This window comes from Chiloscyllium punctatum, chromosome 20, assembly GCF_047496795.1.
Source record: "Chiloscyllium punctatum isolate Juve2018m chromosome 20, sChiPun1.3, whole genome shotgun sequence".
NCBI lineage: Eukaryota > Metazoa > Chordata > Chondrichthyes > Orectolobiformes > Hemiscylliidae > Chiloscyllium > Chiloscyllium punctatum.
The window spans coordinates 30,713,905-30,725,201 of NC_092758.1; the positions used below are offsets into that span (position 1 = coordinate 30,713,905).

An 11,297-nucleotide genomic window follows, 5' to 3' on the forward strand; every position below is an offset into this window, starting at 1 on the left:
GTACCTGGGACTACGATGTTGTGGCCATCACGGAAACATGGATAGATGAGGGACAGGAATGGCTGTTGGAGGTTCCTGGGTACAGATGTTTCAGTAAGATTAGGGAGGGTGGTAAAAAAGGAGGGGGGGTGGCATTGCTAATTAGAAATGGTATAACGGCTGCAGAAAGGAAGTTTGAGGGGGATCTGCCTCTGGAGGTAGTATGGGCTGAAGTCAGAAATAGGAAAGGTGCAGTCACCTTGTTGGGTGTTTATTATAGGCCCCCCAATAGCAGCAGAGATGTGGAGAAACAGATTGGGAAACAGATTTTGGAAAGGTGCAGAAGCCACAGGGTCGTAGTCATGGGCGACTTCAACTTCCCAAATATTGATTGGAAGCTCTTTAGATCAAGTAGATTGGATGGGGCGGTGTTTGTGCAGTGTGTCCAGGAAGCTTTTCTAACGCAGTATGTAGATTGTCCAACCAGAGGGGAGGCCATATTGGATTTGGTACTCGGTAACGAACCGGGACAAGTGGTGGGCTTGTTAGTGGGTGAACATTTTGGTGATGGCGACCACAATTCTGTGACTTTCACCTTGGTTATGGAGAGAGATAGGTGCGCACAACAAGGAAGTTTCTACAATTGGGGGAAGGGAAATTACGATGCTGTAAGACAGGATTTGAGGAGCATACGTTGGGAGCATAGGCTGTCAGGGAAGGATGTGGTGGAAATGTGGGACTTTTTCAAGGAGCAGATACGACGTGTCCTTGATATGTATGTACCGATCAGGCAGGAAAGAAATGGTCGTGTGAGGGAGCCTTGGTTGACGAGGGAGGTTGAATGTCTAGTAAAGAGGAAGAAGGAGGCTTACATAAGGTTGAGGAAACAAGGTTCAGACAGAGCAGTGGAGGGATACAGGATAGCCAGAAGGGACCTGAAGAAAGGGATTAGGAGAGCTAAGAGAGGGCATGAAAAATCCCTGGCGGATAGGATCAAGGATAACCCCAAGGCATTCTATGCGTATGTGAGAAACCTGAGAATGACGAGAACGAGGGTAGGTCCGATCAAGGACAGTGGTGGGAGACTGTGTATTGAGTCGGAAGAGATAGGAGAGGTCTTGAACAAGTACTTCTCTTCAGTATTTACAAACGAGAGGGACTGTATTGTTGAAGAGGAGAGTGTGAAACGGACTGATAAGCTAGAAGAGATATCTGTTAGGAAGGAAGATGTGTTGGACATTTTGAACAACTTGAGGATAGACAAGTCCCCCGGGCCTGACGGGATATATCCTAGGATTATGTGGGAAGCAAGAGAGGAAATTGCAGTACCGTTGGCAATGATCTTCTCGTCTTCACTGGCAACGGGGGTGGTACCAGGGGACTGGAGAGTAGCGAATGTTGTGCCCCTGTTCAAAAAAGGGAATAGGGATAACCCCGGGAATTACAGGCCAGTTAGTCTTACTTCTGTGGTAGGCAAAGTAATGGAAAGGGTACTGAGGGATAGGATTTACGAGTATCTGGAACGGCACTGCTTGATTAGGGACAGCCAGCACGGATTTGTGAAGGGCAGGTCTTGCCTTACAAGTCTTATTGAATTCTTCGAGGAGGTGACCAAGCATGTGGATGAGGGTAGAGCAGTGGATGTAGTGTACATGGATTTTAGTAAGGCATTTGATAAGGTTCCCCATGGTAGGCTTATGCGGAAAGTCAGGAGGCATGGGATAGAGGGAAATTTGGCCAATTGGATAGAAAACTGGCTAACCGGTCGAAGTCAGAGAGTGGTAGTAGATGGTAAATATTCAGCATGGAGTCCAGTTACAAGTGGAGTTCCGCAGGGATCAGTTCTGGGTCCTCTGCTGTTTGTAATTTTTATTAATGACTTAGATGAGGGAGTCGAAGGGTGGGTCAGTAAATTTGCAGATGATACAAAGATAGGTGGAGTTGTGGACAGTGAGGAGGGCTGTTGTCGGCTGCAGAGGGACTTAGATATGATGCAGAGCTGGGCTGAGGAGTGGCAGATGGAGTTCAACCCTGCCAAGTGTGAAGTTGTCCATTTTGGAAGAACAAATAAGAATGCGGAATACAGGGTTAATGGTAGGGTTCTTGGTCAGGTGGAGGAACAGAGGGATCTTGGGGTCTATGTACATAGATCTTTGAAGGTTGCCACTCAGGTGGATAGAGTTTGTAAGAAGGCCTATGGAGTATTATCGTTCATTAGCAGAGGGATTGAATTCAAGAGTCGTGAGGTGATGTTGCAGCTGTACAGGACTTTGGTTAGGCCACATTTGGAGTACTGTGTGCAGTTCTGGTCGCCTCACTTTAGGAAAGATGTGGAAGCTTTGGAGAGGGTGCAGAGAAGATTTACCAGGATGTTGCCTGGAATGGAGAGTAGGTCGTACGAGGATAGGTTGAGAGTTCTCGGCCTTTTCTCGTTGGAACGGCGAAGGATGAGGGGTGACTTGATAGAGGTTTATAAGATGATCAGAGGAATAGATAGAGTAGACAGTCAGAAACTTTTTCCCCGGGTACAACAGAGTGTTACAAGGGGACATAAATTTAAGGTGAACGGTGGAAGGTATAGGGGAGATGTCAGGGGTGGGTTCTTCACCCAGAGAGTGGTGGGGGCATGGAATGCGCTGCCCGTGGGAGTGGTAGAGTCAGATTCATTGGCGACCTTTAAGCGGCATTTGGATAGGTACATGGATGGGTGCTTAATCTAGGATAGAAGTTCGGCACAACATCGTGGGCCGAAGGGCCTGTTCTGTGCTGTATTGTTCTATGTTCTATGTTCTATGTTCATTACAGACTCAAGGCATTAACTCTGTTTCTCTCTCCACACATGCTACAGACCTGCTTAGTTTCTCCACTACTTCCTGTTTTTGTTTCAGGTTTCCAGGATCAGCAGTCTTTTGTTTTTACACTATCTTACTGCTACGGTTTTCTTTAGATCTTTCAGTTCTAGCCACAGTACTGATGATGATTGGAAAATTTACTGCTGCATGCGGCTTCCTAATTGTTTATGTCTATGGTACTGAGCTGTACCCAACTGTTGTAAGAAGCATGGGTGTAGGACTGTCCTCAACAGCTTCCAGAGCAGCCACCATCATCTCACCATACATTTTCTACCTTGGTAAGTTAACAGATTAACTTCAGTGGGTCAATGTAAAGTCAAGGCAGGCACGATAGGCTTACTTAAAAGTTAGGTGCAGTAGACAAAATTAAGCAATGTAGCAGCCACTTGATCAAATTAAAGCTATGTACTTCTACCACATTCAAGCATGAGTGATGATGAACAATAAATCCCTAACCAGAGTCATAGGCTCTATTAATATATTTTTTTCTCAATATGGGAAAGGCATGCATATCAATGCAAAAGTCAAGATGGATTCATTCACAATAATGTGTAGCCAGATGGAACAAGTGTGTAATCCATCTGGACCTCTTCCTGAAGCCCTTAGATGTCCAGTTTCTGACAATTCAATTCAATTCAATTCATGTGATATCAGGTAATTACCAAATGCACTAGATACACCAAAGTTTATAATCCCTGATAAAATCCCAACAAGTCCAGAATTATCTATGTCCATAGTCATGTTGATGCAGGTAAGCGATAGCACTGACATCCCTCCCAACATGTGGAGTGTTGTACACAGATATCCTGTTTACAAAAAGCAGAACCAATTCTGATTCGAATAATTACAATTTCAGCTGTCCAATATCAGCCATTGGCTAAGTGATAGAAGATGGTGTGATGGTACTATTAAGCAACACTTACACAATGAAACACTGCAACAAAACCTAGTGCCCAGTTGGAGTTCTGTCAGTTCGTCTTGGATCCTGATGTCATTACATCTTTGGATGAACTCAAGAGATGAATTGAAAATAATTGAAAGCAAAAATTTAAATCAAAACAGTACTTGATCTTGTGTAGCAGGACATTGATTTCAATCTTCCTAATATTTGGATGAAAGATGCTTCTGTTTATCCAGGACTGGATGTCAGACAAGCAACATGACAAGTTAAAAATGGTAGAGGGAGGTGCTGGTGAAGTAGAGCTAAGTGTCATCAATGTCATCAACCATGATATCTTGTGTTGTTTTGGATGATCAAGACTCAAATCACCAAGATTCAAATTAAGAATAAGACATCCATTTTATTTGCATCACTTTCTGTAGGTGAGGTACAAAGTATCTAAAACCAAAACATAGCATTTTGTAAAACAAAATGGAGATTGTTGGTTTGATCTTTTCATCATTATGATGTAATCACTTGTGCAATAAATTCCTAACATATCCATGCTGTTTTTCCAGAAATTGAGGGAATCTAATCAAATTACAGACTAACTCTCCAACTTCTGCGGAGAACAAATTGCCTCCCTCTTCAATGAGAAATGATGTCTGATGAAAGGTGAAAAATAGACAAAAGAAAACTAACCGAATAATAGAAATAAAATATTACGTTATGTAACTTAAATACTTAGGTATTTTATGCTAGGAATACTGTGGTGAGTATCCCACCTCCAGACTCCCCAAAGCCTATCCATGATCTCTAAGGCACAAGTCACTTCCCATTTTCCTGGATGGATCAGTTCCAATAACACTTGAGCACATTTAATTGGCACTACATCCACAAGCATTCACTCCCTCTATCATTGATATTCAGCAACAGCAATGTGTACTATATACAAGATGCACTGCAGAAATTCACCAGAGATCCTAAAACAGTACCTTCCAAACACATGACCACTTCCATCAAGATGGATAAAGGCAGCAGATACATGGGAATACCACCACCTGCAAAGTTCCCGTCCAAGCCACTCACCATCCTGTCTTGGAAATGCAGCGCCATTACTTCACTGTCATTCGTTGAAAATTTTGAATTGTCTCCCTAAGAGCATTGGGTTTACCTGCAACACATGGACTGCAGGAGTTCGAGAAAGCAACTCACCACCACCTTCTCAAGGGCATCTGTGGTCAGACAATAGAATCTGGCCAGCCAGTGACACTCACATCCCACAAGTGATTTTTAAAAAAAGTCTTTAAACACATTAAAGTGCGTTAATCTCAGCACTTATGTTGCAGGAACTCTCTATGACTTTATATTAATATGCTGGCCTTCATATTAGAAACAAGTTATGCTGTATGTTTTCACAGGTCTGTATCACGAGTTTCTGCCTTTCATTGTACTGGGATGTTTGATGGTGCTTTCAGCAATTCTGACCATGATTCTGCCTGAGACATTCAAAATTCCACTCAAAGACACCATTGATCAAATGGAAAAAATAAAGAGGTAAATGTGTACAGTTTTTATAATTTAATCCATTTCTCAATTTACGTTACAGAGCAAGGATTGTCTTTGAGCAAGGATTCATTGTACTAGACGTACTGTAGAAGCACATTGAAAGGTATAAATAGACAATTAAGGAAAATGAAACTGTTTTATGATGAAGATATGTGTAATTCTCTAATACAAAATTTGAGGAGAGGTTGAGGGGACAAATGGGTTTAGTTTATTCTGAAAGTGATTTTGAAAAAATGGTATGCAGAAATGTTGATTGCAATGTCGATTTTCAGAAGATTTGCAGCTCAGATTGAGGTTCTGGATATAGGTTTGCTGAGTTGTCAATAATTGGCACTCGAAAGGTGTAGTCAGGAACAGGGTGAACAGGGAACCAAGAGGGAATGAGATGGATCTACAAAAAAGAGCTGAGCCTCTATGAGAGTCAATTTACTGTCCGTGATTTTATTATATGTCATCTCCTGTTTCAGAATTAAGGGGTCAAGTCTATGTAAACGATGGGATATTTGGTTCATTCAAGTTCCACATTTCACTTTGTAGCAAAGAACCATTAGGTTTTTCATACTTACCAGTGCCCCCACCACCATTACTACTCCTCAGCCCCCAAGGGCACACACCATACCTTCAGCCCCAACTCCATTGTTGTCTATAGCCTCATCATTCCAGGACCATTGAGGTTGAATCTTGAAAGTTCCTTCCTCTTATTGTCTGTCTCTATTAATCACATTAAATTAACACCCCATCTTCAAAGTTTTATCATTTATTTTAGCAAGTATCCATTGTGGTTGTGTTGGGGTGCTCTCATCTCTGAATTAGAAGGATGGGAATTCAAATCCTGATTTTGGGACGTGATGGTTTATCTGGTTATTATCACATTACTATTCTTGGAAACCCACTGTGTGTAACTTGGCTGCATTGTTTCCTACTGTGAAAAAACGAAGCACTACCTTTCAAAAGTATTTATTTTGTTGTAAGTCCCTTTTGGACATCCTATTGTCATGCAGGATACTTACAAATGCACTTTTATAATTAATAAAGAAAACTGTTAAAAGAATTTATAACAACTAATGCGGCTGTTATTTTTCTCCCATGTTGATTAGCATGGGGACTTGGGTTGGCACTCCAAGGGACCACCAACATTCAGGCTAATATCTTCTCCAGAATTTCGGATCAGCAAATGTAATGCAGGTCTGGCAGCAATTTCATAAGCCCCTGATCTGTAGGTCTCAATACAACAAGTTGCACCAGATTAAATTGCAAAACAATCGATATATTACATGATAACAGGAATGAAATTCCATTTAGAATTCCTGCCAGATTTATTTCGGAACACATTAACCAAAGTAAGCTAAACATACATATTACCTTGATGTTTCTTCCTGCCTTAGCTCGAACACATTTTCTTTTCATGCCTCCTTCCATTGAATTGTCATTGAATTTTCCTATCAAACTGACTTTGATTGAAATGTGCTGATCCCTAAAGTACATTAATTATATTTCCATTTCCAGAAAACCCAGCATGTTTCACTCATAGTTAACTAGTGCACAGTAATGTTTTGTTATATCAACAAACTTTATTATTATATCATCTGGCACTAAATCTTCTTGAATTAACTGACATAAAAACAATCTGCTGTGTAAGCGCTAAGTACCCAAGAAGCTAAGACTGGAAAATTTCAATGAATTTTTACATGACGTGTTATTTTAATTTGATCACAGGTTCAACTGCAAAAGGAAACACAAAGATCATCCTTATCAAGGTGAAACAACTAGAGAAAACAATATGGTGATCACTAAAAGGGAGGATATGTAACCCAGCCCTGGACACAGATCGGCAGAAACAGATAATGAGCAATCAATCCTTTCTTTTCACTTTATGTCATAAACAAATATTATGTCCTTTTCAAATATGCTTAGCAATGCGATTTCTGAGAAGATTTGTAGCTCAGGTTGAGGTCCAGGTTGTAAGTTTGCTCACTGAGCTGGCAGGTTTGTTTTCAGACATTTCGTCGCCATACGAGGTAACATCATCAGTGAGCCTTCAGTGAAACGCTGGTGTTCTGTCCCACTTTCTATTTATGTGTCTTGGTCGGTTCTGGTGGGTGACATCATTTCTGGATCTTTTGTTTAGAGGTTGGTAAATGGGAGCCAAGTCGATGTGTTTATTGATGGAGTTCAGGTTTGAATGTCAGTTCTTGAGGAATTCCCGTGCATGTCTCTGTTTAGCCTGTCCTAGATTGGATGTGTTGTCTCAGTCGAAGTAGTGCTCTTCTTCATTTGTGTGTAAGGATACTAGCGGGTTACATCTTTTGGTGGCTAGTTGGTATTCATGTATCCTGGTGGCTAGTTTTCTGCCTGCATATCCAATGTAGTGTTAGTTACAGTCCTTGCATGGTATTGTGGTATATGTCACACCATACATCGAAGATATCTCAGAGATGACTACCAGACTTCTCCAACTCCTTGGCACCATGGTAGCCCACAAACCTACCAACACACTGAAACAGCTCCTAATCAACCTAAAGGACCCCATACCGACAACCAGCAATATGAATGTCATTTACAAAATACCATGCGATGACTGTAACTAACACTACATTGGACAAACAGGCAGAAAACTAGCCACAAGGATACATGAACATCAACTTGCCATCAAAAGAAATGACTCAGAATCACTAGTATCTTACAGACCAGAACTCCATCAATAAGCACATCGATTTGGAACCCATTTACCAACCTCTAAGAAAAAGAACCGGAAATTATATCACCCACCAGAACAGACCAAAACACATAAATAGAAAGTGGGACAGAACACCAACGTTGCTGTGGAGGCTCACTGACAATATTACCTAGTATGGTGACGAAACGTCTGAGAATAAACCTACCAGCTCAGTGAGCAAACTTACAACCTAATGCTTAGCAATTTAATTAAGACATTTCAGGACCACATTGACATATTCAGATCACTAGGACAATGCACTATTTTATATTTCCTATATTTTCATTCATTCATTTGGAAGCAATAATAATATATTCTTTTGTAATAAAAGCCTGGAGGCATAATTTTAGTCTGAAGCTGTAAGATGGGATGAATTTTGACAATTGGTTAATGGAGACCATTACGGAGCACGAATTACTCATAACAGGAACAAAGATGTGGCTGTAATTTTGTGGCCACATAGTTTGAGGACATTAACATAGAGCTGGATGGTCAGCTTGGGTAGATGGTAGCCCAGTATTTGTACAGTAACTGTAGTCTGTGACAATGCTCAGTTCTCCTGTGATTTATTTACACTATCATTTCCCTGAAATTATTTTCTGCTTAGTGATCTGAGAGTTACAATTATTATTCTTGCCAGGAATCAAGATTTTTAAATCTATCATTATTGATTGATATATCTGTGAGTAATAAATTTATATCAACAGATTACAGCAGTTAATTGTGAATCATTTATGGAATTCATTGAAACACAATGGATTTTATTTAAGATTTATCCTCTTTTATTTATCTTGTCTGAGAGTCTTACTCGTGGCAAATAAAGTTAATATCAATGGAAGTCCTCATTGTGCAATTTTTTTCAAATAACAACCGAAATTAGCGAGTGACCAAAATAGCCTCTTTTATTCAACTATTACAGCACAAGTTTGCGACGGTAATAAAACCACCTGATGAAGGAGCAGCACATCGAAAGCTAGTGCTTCCAATTAAACCAGTTGGACTATAACCTGATGTTGTATGATTTTTAGCTTCCTATTTTGAAGGTGTTGTTTGCTTGCAAGTTGTTGCAACAGCTACTACCTTTAGGAAAGCAAGAGTAAAACATAGCTGGGGAGAAAGTCAATGCGCAAACAGTAAGCTATGAAAGGAATTAAGTGATCAAAGTTTGTGAGAAGATTTGTAGCTCGGGTGCTCGTTGTTGTGGTTCTTTTCGCCAAGCTGGGAATTTGTGTTGCAGACGTTTCGTCCCCTGTCTAGGTGACATCCTCAGTGCTTGGGAGCCTCTTGTGAAGCGCTTCTGTGATGTTTCCTCCAGCATTTATAGTGATTTGTATCTGCCACTTCCGGTTGTCAGTTCCAGCTGTCCGCTGCAGTGGCCAGTATATTAAGTGAGCTCAGAATTTACCTCAGCATATTGCAATTTACCTCAGTCTTGTGGTGCAGTCATAATGTCTCTACTTCTAAACCAGAAGGCCTGGATTCAAATTTCACTTTGTCCAGATGCATGGTATAACATGTCAGAACTGGTTGCTTAAAATAAATTTCTAAAATGGATTGTCTAATCGCAATGTTTACGAATTAGCAATATCTCTGGATGTTGCTATTATCTTTCTGTCCAGGTGATTATCCATTTGTTTCATAAAGCTATTGATATATAATATTCTCTTTCTTTTGGCATACATTCACCAGTCTCCATTAAATAATAAAATTTAAACAGCCTTTTCACACTTCAGTTACTAAATTTGAGGCTAAAGGCATCTTGTTGGAGGATCTTTGACTGTGATTAAATGTCATAGTTGGCAAAAATCTTTTGCAATTCGAGCAAGTGCTGAGACCAGAGAAAATGGAAGATAAAAGGTTCAAATGTCCAATGATGATAAATCTAAAGGCACCATGGTTAAACATTAAAATGTATCTGGCCTGAAGCAATGTAAGATTGTTCATATTTGGATTTAAGTTCAAACGTTCATTTATTCAAAACAAATTCAAAACCCACTGCCGTTTTCTTCTAAAATAATTCTGAAACTAAATCTTTGGTTAACTATTTAAAACAAGGGGTTGCTGTTTCAGTCAAAGATGAGGGTAGCTTTTTTTCTCTCTCAGAAGGTGACATGACTCCAGAACTCTATCTTAAAAAGTATGGAGGCAATGTCATTGAAAATGTTTAAAGTGGAGAGAAATAGATTCTTGTGAGGTAAGAGAATCAAAGGTCATCACGGATAGATGGGAATGTGGAATTTGAAAAACATACAGATTAATCATGATCTTATGGAATGGTGATGCAAGTTCAAAGATAGCGTTCCCTCGAAACTGTGTGGATGCCAGTCACTGCCACCAGTGGACCTTGCAGCTAGGAAGAGATTTTGCTTAAGGGCTGAATGGCATATTTCTGCTCTTAGATTATATGTTGTGTGACCATTGCATTCTTTCAATGGTGCAGATTTACTGACCCTTACAGTATTCCAGTCCATTCAAACATGACTGTCTTCATAGCTTATTTAGATAGTAGCCAAAGTTGTAATTCTTTCTTACATCTTATTTGGCATATCAATTGACAAGTCAACTCTTAGTTACTCGCAGAGCTATAAGTTTGCTACTTTGCAAATTACGAGAGAGGAAAGAAATCAAATGGATCACATAAGCAATCATGTGTTGAGAGATATAGTGAAACATATTACCCAAGCATCGCACATGTACAATGTCTGTTTTGCTTTACATCCCTACCTTCCTTCAGTCATACATATTATGTTAGGGTTCACACCCACACACACACACACACACACACACCCACACACACACCCACACACACATACACACCCACACACACACCCACACACAATCTCTCTGCCAGCGTTATAATTAGAGAACAGTGTTTGGCTAACTGACATTTCAGGTTTTGCAGTTGTGACAATACTATGGCTTTAAGAGGTATATTTAGTCCAGTTTTTTTTGAAGAGACATTTTAAGATAGAGGCACTGAGCTGTCTTTTGAAAGCGCATGAACTAAACAGCTTGTGAGGCCTTGGGTTTTTTTTGAAATTAAGAACTAATAGAAGTAGCCTAAATAAATTATCCAAGCATCCCAGAACCAAGATTTTTAGAACACTACAGCGCAGTACAGGCCCTTTGGCTGTCGATGTTGCGCTGACCTGTGAAACCAATCTGAAGTCCATCTATTCCATTTTCATCCATATATCTATCCAATGGCCATTTAAATGTCCTTAAAATTTGCGAGACTACTACTGTTGGAGGCAGTACATTCCATGCCCCTACTCCTCTCTAAGTAAAGAAACTACCTCTG

The 11,297-nt window shown here is 40.2% G+C and overlaps 1 protein-coding gene across 1 annotated transcript in view; it reads left to right on the forward strand.

Annotated features, from left to right (window-relative positions):
- The window catches only part of LOC140492315 (organic cation/carnitine transporter 2-like), an 83,852-nt gene extending 76,762 nt beyond the window's left edge, over nucleotides 1–7,090 (forward strand). The window contains exons 8-10 of the mRNA XM_072591261.1: nucleotides 2,927–3,109; nucleotides 5,133–5,268; nucleotides 6,997–7,090. Coding sequence (XP_072447362.1) covers nucleotides 2,927–3,109; nucleotides 5,133–5,268; nucleotides 6,997–7,090 — 413 coding nt within the window. The remainder of the gene's footprint in view (nucleotides 1–2,926; nucleotides 3,110–5,132; nucleotides 5,269–6,996) is intronic.
- The last annotated feature ends 4,207 nt before the right edge of the window (nucleotides 7,091–11,297 follow it).